We start from the raw sequence: 13147 nt of genomic DNA, 5'->3' as shown, positions 1-13147 counted from the left end.
GACCGACTTGTTTCCAAACTTAAAATTCATTCAACGGCTCGGCACCGCTGTCCGGGTTCCGCCGTCCTGCGTGTATAATTAAGGTTCAAATCGTTAGCATTTGCTAAGCTGGCGCACAGCCAATCGCTGGTATAAAATGATTAGTTTCACTAGTCGCTGGTTGTTGTGAGCGTCTTCTACATACTGATAAGGCTTTCATACATCACGTCCACTGTGTCTGTGCTGCAAGGAACGTGAAACCTAGCTCTCATGAATCCGAAATGCCTTCATCCTTTCTCTCTCTCTCACTGTGTAGCCCCTGTGTGTGTGAGTATGTGTAAGTGTGGAGTCTTCACAAGGCAGCTTGCGTTGCAGATCAAACTCAAAGATTACACAGTAGTGTTCTGCATTTCAGAATAAGCGTGTAAAGTGAGAGTGTTTGGCAACAGGAGCGTTTTGTATTAAAACTACTGTACATGGTGTAAACAATCTCTTGTTTTATGAGTAGGACTGGACCTTTGTCAGCAATGTTTGGTGTTTTAATTTATTATGTCATTCGGGACTTGTATGTCAAACTCTCTTTCCCAAGCACAGAATAATTTATGATTCACTTGAATGTTTTCTTCCATTTTTTCTAGTTTTATGGAAAGGCCTTGGGGTGTGAAAGACTTAAACAGTCCCTGCTTATTACCACAGCAGTGCCAAAACTCCATAAAAGTCCAACCGTGTTGGACCAGACTTTTAAGAATACTTCCAGAAAATCATTGATCTTAGATGACATAGTGTTGAGATACAAGGTCTTTAAACACAGCTACGAGACATATGTGCACACTACAACGGGTAAAAACAAATCTCATTTCTGATTTATGAAAACGGATTACTTGAACCCCCCCCCCGACTGCCGGTTTTAATTCACTGAAGAATTTACAAATGACAGTGTGAGAGGATGTAGGAGTAATAAAACCAAGCATGATCTTTGAGAACAACATCGATGTAAGAGTGGTTTTCATTCTCCATCTGTGTCAACCGCTAAATGTTACGCACAAACACAAAAGAACCACAATCACAGCGATGGTGTCAAAGTTGCATAAACATCTATATAATTTATTTTCAATTCACAGTGCATACAAGGTGTACCAGTAGTTCCATAATACATAAGACTGACTTACATAGTCCTTTAATACAGCTTGCCTCTGTTTTGAGAACATGCTAATATGCACGCACAGAGTTGCACTAATCAAGATCAGAGTTGTAAAGCACAAGTTAAGATTGGACAGAAAGAGCATGGTTGAGCTGAGATTGTTAACTGACGGTTTTGCTATTGTTACATTGTTACTAGAGAACTGGAATTAAGAGAAAACAGTGCAGTGATTCGTTCAGAAGTGAACTTAAACCAACCAAAGGGTAAAACATCATAATTTATTGTTAAAAGTGCAGTTCCTGAAACAGACTTTCCTTTGGGTGCATGTTTTTTTTTTTTTCTCAGTTACACTTCAAACAAACTACAGTGATTCCACCAAAGGAGTAAATTGTTTGTCTTTCTAAAATGGTAAATAATTAAACATTAAAATTATTTACGTAAAATCAACAAGTAATGAAACGATAAGAGACCAATGAAAAGAGACAACAATGTTAAATATGGAGCTGTACGCCAAAAAAGTAGCCCATAAGTAAACATACTGGATGTAAGCTTGTGTTTTGTGTTTTTGTTTTTGTTTATAAATCAGAACAGATATCGCATGTCATGTACTCTGATGCTGTGTTGATACTGACAGCAAGACCAAAATAATCATAGACCGTGAGCAGAGAAAGTACCAGTTTTGAGACAGCTCAAGATTGTACAATATTTAGGTCATACAGCTGTACACATCCAGGGAGAAATGATAAACTGAGATGAAATAATGTACAAAGGGAGAGTAAGTGGGGGTAGGGGGGTTAGTTAACGAGGTACAATAGGGAACTACTATCACATTTGCAAGGCAACTGTGAAAAATCCATGTTACTCCAAATGTCATTTAAGAAAATGAAAATAAGACATAGACCATATAATATTAAAACTGTCAATAACCCACTTTACACTGGAGCAGTGAAATAAATGCAGGAAACATGCAAATGAAAATAATTAAACCCCAGCAGTTCAGCATCATTTGCCACAAGCACTATGTCAATAACAACAAATGACAAATTTAGTGAAATGCAGTGAGAGGATTAGACTGTGTAACACTTGGAAAAACGTACACACAGAGGGCGGGGGTGGGGAATCCACAGTCAATCTAATGAGATTTTCTAGGCCAGTTATAAATTCTCCAAATCATTTATTGTTTTCACTCAATGAGAAGCACAATAAAACAAAATTGAAATAGTATACTGTTTACTCTTAGTGAACTAACCCATACGGACAAAAAAACAAAACAATGTAAAAAACTATATACAATCAGGCAAATATGTGTGAAAATCTATCCTAAAATTGAACGCTAATCAGGGATGTGAAAGCTCGTTTTGAAAAACATTGAAGCCAAAATTGTTCCTGTCTCAGCTGCACACGGAACAGTAGAGAGACTTGAGACGCTCTCGTGCTCGAACTCCTGTAAGACTATTCCATCCAACACTTTGCGATCTCTACTACGCATAGCATTTACTTAAGGCACGCTCTTAAACTGGCATTCAGAAACAGGATTAAACCTGCCCAGTCCGCAACAGCGTCACATAATATCCATTTGAAAGAGGCTAATACAAAACATATTTATGAGTACCGGCACCATCATCATTGGGACCTAATAATTTTGAGGATGTGACCTTAGTAATAATACTAGTAACAATTACCTTACAATCCTGAGTACAGACAAACATTTGCGCGTTACGAACTTTGGTACCGATAAAGGATAAAATTTTGATTTTGAACACGCTAAATATATTCACGACTCACTGACGCAGTTTAATGACTCTCAATACTGGCCGTGAAAACTTGAAAGTAGCAGTACACATTAATCAAAGTGCTCGGCGCTGCGATTACTCGACTCAGTACCTTGGTTATGTCGCGCGCACCTGTGTTTCTCTTTTCAACAGATTCCTCCATTAGCAACAATGCAATAACACTGATTAATACATCTAAATTGAGTAGAACTTTTATGCATAATGGGGCTTGTCTGTTAAGGGTGCAGATCCACAGGAGCACTGATGCTCTCTGTATTACCGACTCATAATCTTGAAATTAAACGACCCCACTAATTTGTAACAGACTCGTGAGATTAGTTTTACTGACGTGGAGTGAATTTTAAGACTGGCCAACAGTGACACCAGGTAAATAAAACTTCTAGGGAATTTCAAATAGCAATTGCATAGTAAATGTGACGTTTCCTTTAAAAGGGATTACTGAGAGGGACACGGAACTCGTGTATTAAAACCCAAATTAATGTAAATCTCCGGTATACACTGGAAGGGGCTTCAGAAGAGTAATACTACACAGCAACGATATTCAATCAGACTTTAAAAAGGGGGAAAGAAGCCAAGCCTTAAAAATGGTGAACGCTTTACAGCCACATCATTACTACAGAGGAGCACTCCAAAGCGGACTAGAGTGACTATAAAAGTGCCCCACAGAGTCATACGCAGACTAAATCACAGGCGGTACAAGGCTAAACACTTCACCCAAATCCGACAAGCAGTTATTAATCATCACATCAACCGGTCTGCTCCAAAAAACCGACTCAGTTTCTTTCTTTCTTTCTTTCTTTTTTTTTTGTCTTTCAAAGTTCACAAAACTGAATTGAGACTGCATTCTCTCCATTGGAGACGTTTAAGAAAACTAATTAAAATGGATTATCCCTGAAACATTGGTGCCCGTCTACCCCTAAAGTTGTATTGCTTGATTCCGACCGCTCTAAAGAGATTTAGGGATCACCAGTAGGTAATTATGCTGGCGTGCTATTTTAAATAAACCCGGTTAAGACATCTCATTGGCCAGTGACAGCACAGGGAGGGCGGTTCTTCCTCCGTCCGATACTCTTCACTGGCCACCGTATTTCAAAATTAAGGCTAAAATATTCTCACACCGAGAGAACAGTAAAAAGAAAAAGAGAGACAGACATCTTAAAAACAGTGGAAAATAGTGGGTGGTGTGGCTCAGTGTTCATTCCTTCGCTTCTTTTGTACTGACACCTACATTTGTACGATTCATCTTTGCTCCCACGCTTCGGCGCTGCGCAGCTAGCGACATGCTAACACTCTGATGGAAAAGAGCAACCTGAGAACGGTCTCTGAAAATATACGTCTAAAAATAAACCTCTGATTAATTACCAGTAATGCCATTAAAGAGGCTTTTCTATGTCCGTGCTACATGAAATCCTGTCTACAAAACAATGTGGGAGAGGCAACGTGACATTTAACAGGAGAGGAAACTTAAGGTAGTTTTTTTTTCTCTTGCCGATGAACGTGATTAGAGAATAATTGCCTAGTAACAATGAATAGTGCCCGAAGCAAATGACGACTCCGTGTAAGGCACTATATTACATTAAGGATAAAATTCTCTGTCTACATTTGTTATGTTAGTACGGTTTGTAACATACATCGATCAGAACAGATACCTGTTCTTTAAACACAGTGATATACAGTATCTTTACAATGTTACAGTAATTAGAGTACCCTTGTCTACAAGTGCAAACTGTCACATGATGTGCCATAAACTCAAACAAAAGCTGAGTGTTTATGAGAGAGAAGAAATGACAACAAATCCCTTTTTCGGAACTCTTACAGAGCACTTTATCCTTTGTTCCATTTATCCTTCTCTCATCACATCTGAATGAGTTAAAACCATCACGGGCCTGAAACGTATTGACCTATTTAATTACATCAGGATCAAACAAAAGAACCTGAAGTTAAAGGATGCAAGCAATGCCTCTGAAATAACTACACTGAAGGACAAAGATACCAGAGAGAGAGAGAGTGTGTGTGTGTGTGCGTGTGTGTGTGCTGGTGCAGAGCTCAGGATTTGTCCACAGAGTTATTGTGGATCTGCGTGCGCTCATCTACAAAGAGGTTTGTATTTAGGGCCATGCTAAAACGGCACACGGACTCGATCTCCTCCAAAAGACCTTTTTCCTCATTCGTCTCCTCTTCTCTGCTCCCCTTATCGTCTTGCTCCTCTTCCTCAGCTCCTTCTTCTTTCTCCCACGGCACCAGCACCGAGGATTGTCGTCCGCCTTGCGCTGCCGTCATGCTGTGAGCAAGTTCCTGATAGTGCTTCAGCGTCTCTTTGGAAAGGATCTTCCTCCGGAGGGCAGTGCAGGCAGGCTGCTGGGAGTCAGAGCTCTGCGGAGACTCGGGCGGTGACTCAGAACGCACGGCAGCGCTAGACGTCGTCTCTGTTTGGAGGGTGGAGAGCAGAGGAGCGGGTGGATGGGTCTCCTTGGCGTTGGGGCTCCGGGGTGGAGACTCAGAGGGCTCGGCGGTGGAGATGGCGATCTGGGGCGGAGCAGGGGCGGGCTGGGAGTTGGGACTGGCGCGTCTGCGTGGGGAGGGGGGCAGGTGCTTGCCATGGACGGCACTGTCGTCCTGTCCCAAGTTCCAGCTCCCTGGATCCCCACTGCCGGAGCAGCCACTGGAACCTATGTGGGCAGGACTGCTACTTCTGGGAGATTTTACCTTGCTCTAAAACACAGAAAACAATCACAAACACACACACACTTAGAAGAGAAAGATCACAACTGATTCCGTAATAAAAACTTGGGCAGGAGTAGGAATAATTTGTGTGATTAGGCCAATTATACACAATGAACCCAGTCATATTCTGACAGACCCAAAACAGAGTGTCAGTAACTGTGAGTGTGTTTCCATGAGTTAAACGTGTGAGTTAGGGCGTGCTCTTACTGTGCTGCTGCTGCTGTAGTCGATGTCCTCGATGGACCTGAAAAAGTCCAGGCTCTTGGCTGCTGAGAGTTTGCTCTGCTCAATATTGCTGGTGCTCAGAGAATCCAGAATCTCCTCCAGCAGGTTCATCTGACCACTCTTCTCGGTGTCCATGTCCAACTCGTATGAGTCATCATCACTGTCCTCTGTGAAAGAACGGACCTCCCCACTGTCCTCAGAGGAGACCCTGGAAACACACACACACATACACACACACACGCACGCACACACAGATGCGCACACACACACACACACAGACGCAGATGTGCAAGCATGCTGGTTAGCGTCAATGTGAACACAAACAGGCAACCCAATATCATCAGATATTCTGCTCAAAGGGAGTTTGTATGTCAGTGAAACTACACAACAGCAGGGGGCAGCATTGGCATGGATAACAACATGGTGGAGTTTGGTGGAAACACTGTAAACTATTATATCCTGTAGACTACTGCTCTTTTGATTCACACATGATTTACAGACATTGTAACGAAAAAAAGAAAACATTATGTTAACCACATCTGTAATATGAGCATAGTCATTTAAAAAGCAGTCTGTGTAGTGTTTCACTTTGACTTTGGGCTCTTACTTGCTGGCATTGTCAAGTTCGTCATCGTCAATGTCACAAACACTGGTCGGGAACTGTCTGTGTGGATGGTACTGTTCAAACAAATCACAAAATAAAGACAGGAGAAAGAGAGAAGAGAGAAAAAAAAAAAAAAGAATTAGATCAAAACAACGATGAAAAAGAGGCACAATCAATTTTACACACTCCTTCTCAACTCAAAACAAACAATACCAAAACAAACAAAAAAACAGACACTGACATCCAAATCTACTGGTTTGCTCCAGAAGTCCCTAATGTTCCCGCAATGTATGTTGGTTGTGTCCTCACATTACATGTATTTTTTCTTTCTTTCTTTTTTAAGCGGTCATTACAAAGTGACAGTGTAATTCCTCTCATGGCTCTCCGCCTCAGACCACTAATCCCTGATTTTTATAACACACCTGTGTAACACTTTTAATTGGCAAATTAAAGAAAAGTGAAGCATTATAAGGCAGGGCCTCATGCGGCGGACTAGCCCTTGCGAGTGTGTCATTAACGTGCTTTAGCCCACGACACACACGTGTGCCCCTGGCTACAGCGTGCCAACGCGGAGGCAGTCGCTAAAGTGGCCCGTAAAACTCGCTCTAGCCACATTATCAAAGACTGTCACTAAAACGGGGAACCATTTATTGCCCCTGAGACAGGGAAACGCTGACCGCTATGCTCGGGGAGAACTGGACAGGGAGAGGAAACTCCTACTCAAAAAAAAAAAACATGGATTTGATTAGTGTGGAGGCAGCCAGGCGAGAGCTGTTTGGAGGATTCAGCCAATTTAAGGGCTTGGTGAAGAAAACGAACGGACGGACGGACAAACACGTGAGCCGACGACACTTTTTTCAGGTACGCGGCATCCAAAGGGTTAACGGACGGTGCCACATCCATAAAAATAGCTGAGAAACGTGTGTGTCGGGCCACTCAAGACTCGGCTGCCATTGGAATAAACAGGACCACATGTTGGGTTTTGACTGGCGTTCTTTGCTAGTAGCTGGGAGCTATAATGAATGCGATTACAGGGGGGGCTTTAGGCTTCCAGTCCCAGAAAGGCTTTAATAGAGTCCTGTGTCAGGGCCGTAAATCTGGCTGGTGAAGGGGCATCACTCCCAGCGTAGGACCTGGATGCACCTGCAGAACACTGTCACACTCATTTGGGGAGTGAAGGCAGCCTCTGTCACGCTGTTTGCACTCATTTGCCCCCCCCCCCCCCCCCTTTATTTGGCAGAGCAGGGTGTGGTGTCTGGCATTGGCCCTCTCCCTCTTTCTCTCTTTCCTTCCCTCTCTCTCTCTCTCCTCTCCCTTTCTTTCTCGGTGGAGGTGTTTATTAAAACAAGGTGAGCACAGACTTCGCCTTTTCTTTTTACTAACGACAGCGTTCTGCGTGCTTCTCAAGAGCCCATGACCACAACAAAGAGATATTTTTCTCTCTTTTTCTTTCTCTCTCTCTCTCTCCCCCCCTCTCTCTAGGTCCAACTAGGAACTAAACACATAATGCGCACGCACGCAACACACACACACACAGGCACACACTCACGCAGGCGCACACACACAAGTATTCAGTTTCAGCTCAAAAAGCACCCATTATGATCTAGGTTAATTAGTAAAAAAGAAATCTGCTAATGCCAAGTTATCCTTGACATAATTTTGTTTGAATATGTATATAGAAATGAAAAACTAGCTAATGCTCTTCAGCCTGTGCACTGGGAGGATTACCTCTCCCTTGAGACAGTCAGCCTGAGACATGACGAGAACAGTGGAAACTTGTAAACAAGTCTAATATTTTGAGAGCAATTGTTTTTCAGGAGTCCTTCAAATGAAAAAAAAAAAAGAACATTTGTGTCAACAGCATAACAAAAGGATCCTTGTGCTAAGAGGGTGACACGGGAGGTTGAGGTGACAAAGAAAATTCAGTCTCTAGAAGTTCATTCTGATATAAAGAAAAAAAAAAAAAAAAGACAGCAGACGGCTTTTTCGAAACAGATGACTTTCTTTCTTTTCTTTTTTCCTTCCTTCACCCGTGATTGTGGTACACGGAGAGAGAGAGAGAGAGAGAGAGAGAGAGCCAAGAACAGAAACAGCATATGAAATAAAATAATAAAAACAGTCCGAGTCGTTTGAGTGAGGCTGGCCAAAACCGCTCGATTGGAGGAAAGAAAAAAAAAAAAAGGAGGTATGCCTATTTCATCCCTTCAAGACTACACTAAATCAGAGAGAAAGCAGTGAGCTGCCTTCAGGTCAAAGTCTGCTGTGTAACTGTTGACTCTCTCTCTCTCCCTGGTGGAAAATGGGCAGTCCTTGTAGTGTGTAACACAGAGGTGCCAAATGGATGTTTCTCTGGTCATCTCAAATCCTCCCTTGGCTAAGAACTGAAGGTTCCTGTCTTGTCGGTAGCTTTGTTCCCAACTCCGCAACTCTTCAAAGTCAAGTGCTGTAGCGTCGATCAACACTCGGTCATGCCCAAAATAATCATGAACTCGGGGGCTTGATCGTATATGGCTTCTCTGGACTCGTCTCAGGGAATGGTTAAGTATTTGTTTGGACTGGAGCTAGAAGGCTGTGTTTGATTTCTGTCATCAAGGGGAAGAAAACCATTATCTCCATAAATTTTAGTGGGAATATTTCAAGGAGAAAAAAAAGCATGTCTCTAAAGTAGTAGTGGCTATTCATATGGACCAGAGCTGCGGAGCTTAAAATGAGAGCAAATGCTCCCGTGAGACGCGACGGCCAGATTTTCATTATACATTTTTCGACGGTATTTTAGAGTAACCACTGATCTCAGCGTTTGGCAGCGTACGGAAGATACGCCTGGAAAACGCAAACAAAAACCCAGAAACGCACAAACCCGCCAAAAGCCAGGCCAAAGTCTGCCGAGTTATTCCAGAACGCCTTGTGCAGAGCCCAAGATGACATTTCAGGCAAAAGCCACCTCTGCTCTCTCCAACTGGCCCTCACTGAAAGCATCTCCCCGCTCAGCGCTATCCAACGGAGAAGATTCAGCGTATCTCACGCGCAACCAAAGTCCTCATAAAAAAAAAAAAAAAATCTCTGTGTGTGTGTGCGCGTGTGAGTGTGTATATATTACTTCAAAGCCACCAGCAGATGGCACTTTTGCTACAGACATCTTCTCTCTCAGTCTTTTCTTTTTATTTTTTCTTATTTTTTTTGCTCCGTCTGGCTGGAGTTGGATCGCACAATCCAAAGACACCCCACCAGCCCCCCCCCCCCCCCAACCCACAATAGATACACACAACTGTCAGCTGCAAATCTCCATCTCAGCATCGTGGCAATGCAGATGTGTTGCTTCTTCTGTCCAGTGCCAGCATAAACAGTCCACTAGCCAAAGCAGCACTCTCTCTATTTGTATGTCAATGTTTTCTGACACCCAACAAATCCATCCCAGCACTGGCCTTGCTCCAGATTTCGTATGGAGTCACAGCAGCCTGACTGAGCTGAAGCTCACCCGCACTCTACACACGCTGCCATGAAAACACACACATGCACACACACGTACACACACTCACACACACATGTACACACACTCACACACACATGCACGCGCGCGCGCACGCGCACGCGCACACACACGCACACTTGTACTCACGTATACTCACAGGCACACATGCATTTATAATAGCTTACAAAAAACCTAAATAAAAGATCACTGAAAAATTATCTGTACATATTTCACTCCAGAAGACACTGCCAATCCACATGACAAAGTACACCACTAACAGTCATCTCTTCTGATTATGCCACTATAAACCAGTACTATTTCAAATAATAAATTAATTTAACATTATGACCAGAAAAGAAAGCAACAGTTGTGCACACATATAGCCCATTTTGGGTATTGACTTCTTGATATTGATTTCCATCTCTCATATTTAAGCAGATGAGAGAGACTAAAGAAACCAAATCATTTAAGAGGTGTAGTGGAGTTCATCTTGTTGAGTATCCTGTACGGCAGTCACAAAATGTTGCCCATCACTCAGAGTGGGTGTGTGTGTAAATGAGGGCTCCTGACCAGGAGAGCAGTGCAGGAAGTGGTGTGAATTATACATTTAAACTTGAATGAGCTGATTCATTTCTTTAATATGCAGAGTTCCTGCGCTGGTCCTGGCTAAGGGCGGTCCATCTGTCTGTCTCATCCGCTGTGAGTGCGTGTGTGTGTGTGTGTGTGTGTGCGCGTGTGTATGTACATACAGACGTTTGTGAGTACATACGTGTGTATAATTATGTGTATATATATGTGTGTGTGCGTGTGTGTGCGCGTGTGGGTGTGAGCGCGTAACACACACACGCGCGCGCATGCTTCTCTCGTAGCAGAGTAGCGCTCTTTTGCTCTCGCGTTCAGTCTGGACCCAGGGGCTTTGTGCCAGTAAAGGAGAAAGTGCCTGAGATTCACTGGTGAGATTTAGCACAGACACTGAACCATTCTCATTCACAGATCACTTCTCCGCTGCTCCAGGCTCTGCCATTCACGCTACAGCTGCACGACGCAGTCTGCACCTAAGCCTTCCTGCCCGCTCCCCATACGCTCAAGGGTTAGGCTTCATTTTCCTTCATATATCACAGCGCAGGAAAAGAGAATGAATTCTCACTTAGCCAAAATATTCCCCCTCTCTCTCTCTCTCTCTCTCCTTTCCTCTCTGTTCTCTTAATAGCATTTGAAAATGGATGCGGTAGGCCTAAAACAGCACACACACACACATATCCAGTTTATAAAAGAGCACCCTTAGTATTTATGTATTCCATATTTATATTTTTCTTTTCCACAATCAATTACAAATGTAAGTACGGTTTAACTCTGGTGCAGAACCATAAGAGCCACATAATTTGTCCCCACAGGCTAGTTGTGGAGGTAGAGAGAGAGGAAAGCTGAAGTGGGACAGTAGGGCCTTCAGTCTTCATTAAAAAGAAGAAGAAGAAGAAGAAGAAGAAGAGAAAAAAAAGAAGAACAGGAATGAGTAGAAAACACTCTAAAAGAGGGATGCTACAGTGTATCCTGGAGACGAGGCTCTCCTCTCCACTGTGTGTGAGGATAATGATAGTGAAACAGCCTGCTGATTGATTTTGTCATTGATTGTGCATAGCCTCTGTGACATACACAGACATATACACACACACACACACACACACAGACACACACACACTCACACAAAACATCTCTGGGACATGAGTGTGTGTGTCTATGTGTGTGTGTGTGTGTGTGAGCAGTGGCACTCCCCAGGGCCCCGTTACCGTGGAGCTGAGCGGGGACGTGTGGCAGGCAGACACAGAAAAGGAGAGGGGTGAAGGAGGGGAGGGAAGGGGGGGGGGGGGTCCAGGCCGCCCTGTGAAAAGCCTTAATTGGAAGACCTCTGCCTCTACACCTTTCCTCTGCATTTATTTTAGCCTGCACAACAACACAGCAAAATACGCCGTGCTAATTAAAGGCTGCAAGACAGCGACCCTTCCGAGCTGCTGATCAGAGATCAACGCAATGCTGGCTTCTGCGTTGCCATGACGAGAGACTCGGGGTTGGGGAAAGGTGGGGTTTTTTTTGGGGGGTGGGGGGGGGGGGCAGTAAAGGCATATCAGACTGCGTTCTGTCCACTCCCCTCCACACAGATGAAACAAATAAAAAGGAAGCTATCTGTGAAAGCAAGCTGACCTTGGACACCTACATGTCATATGGTGTCATTTAAAGGTATTTTTAGTTCAGATCAAACAAACCTTTCATTATGTGATGTCAGACTTCAACACTTGCTCGCACAATTCTAGGAACAAAGCTAGGGTCAGATGTATGTGTTTTCCCTGTCTGATACACTCTATGTGTGTGTGTGTGTGTGTGTGTGTGTGTGTGTGTGTGTGTGAGAGTACGCAGAAGGAAGGATGCTGATGAGAACTAATATGTACCAGTGTGCACACACTAAGAAAAACATGGCATTTTTAATGATGCTACAAGCAAGCTCTATTGAGAAATTGCTGACTTGCAGTTAAGTGTCTTAACATAGCTGAAAATATGGACTTCATTTACTAGCATACTGTAACATAAACACATTTTTAAGTTCATTTAAGTTCATTCACTCATTCATTCATTCATGATGGAAAGTTTTAGATGTCTATGAAATTTAAAGCTCTTTCATTAAAGCAACTCACATTCACCAAATGAACAGACATTCGGCTCATTTACAAAACATTTGTGTGTGTATATCTGTTCAGCAAACATGTGAGTGTGTCTATGTATCTAGGTATGTTTGAGTGAATGAGTGTACGTGTGTGTGTGTGAAAGAGAGAGAGAGAGACAGACAGACAGACAGACAGACAGAGAACATGCGTGTGTGAGAGTGTGTCATTTTGTGTGTGTGTGTGTGTAAATGTGTGTCATTTTGTGTGTGTGTGTCTCAGAGTAAGTATTTGTCTCTATGTGTTTAAGTGAGACTATGTGTGTGTGCGTGTGTGTATGTGTTTAAGTCTCAGAGCAAGTGTTTGCCTCTATGTGTTTAAGTGAGATTGTGTACGTGTGCGTGTGCGTGTGTGTGTATGTGTTTAAGTCTCAGAGTAAGTGTTTGTCTCTATGTGTTTAAGTGAGACTGTGTGTGTGCGTGTGTGTGTGTGTGTGTGTATGTGTTTAAGTCTCAGAGTAAGTGTTTGTCTCTATGTGTTTAAGTGAGATTGTGTACG

At 43.1% G+C, this 13147-nt stretch overlaps 1 protein-coding gene across 1 annotated transcript in view; it reads right to left on the bottom strand.

The window, feature by feature from the left end:
* Positions 1 to 4959: 4959 nt before the first annotated feature.
* The window catches only part of dennd1b (DENN/MADD domain containing 1B), a 77076-nt gene continuing 68888 nt past the window's right edge, over positions 4960 to 13147 (bottom strand). The window contains exons 20-22 of the mRNA XM_030784328.1: positions 6470 to 6540; positions 5845 to 6070; positions 4960 to 5619 (exon numbers count right to left, since the gene is read on the bottom strand). Of these exons, the coding sequence (XP_030640188.1) occupies positions 4960 to 5619; positions 5845 to 6070; positions 6470 to 6540 (957 nt within the window). The remainder of the gene's footprint in view (positions 5620 to 5844; positions 6071 to 6469; positions 6541 to 13147) is intronic.

This window comes from Chanos chanos, chromosome 9, assembly GCF_902362185.1.
Source record: "Chanos chanos chromosome 9, fChaCha1.1, whole genome shotgun sequence".
In the NCBI taxonomy this organism is placed as follows: domain Eukaryota; kingdom Metazoa; phylum Chordata; class Actinopteri; order Gonorynchiformes; family Chanidae; genus Chanos; species Chanos chanos.
Note: the sequence above shows the minus strand (reverse complement) of the source record. Positions and strands in the feature narration are given on the sequence as shown.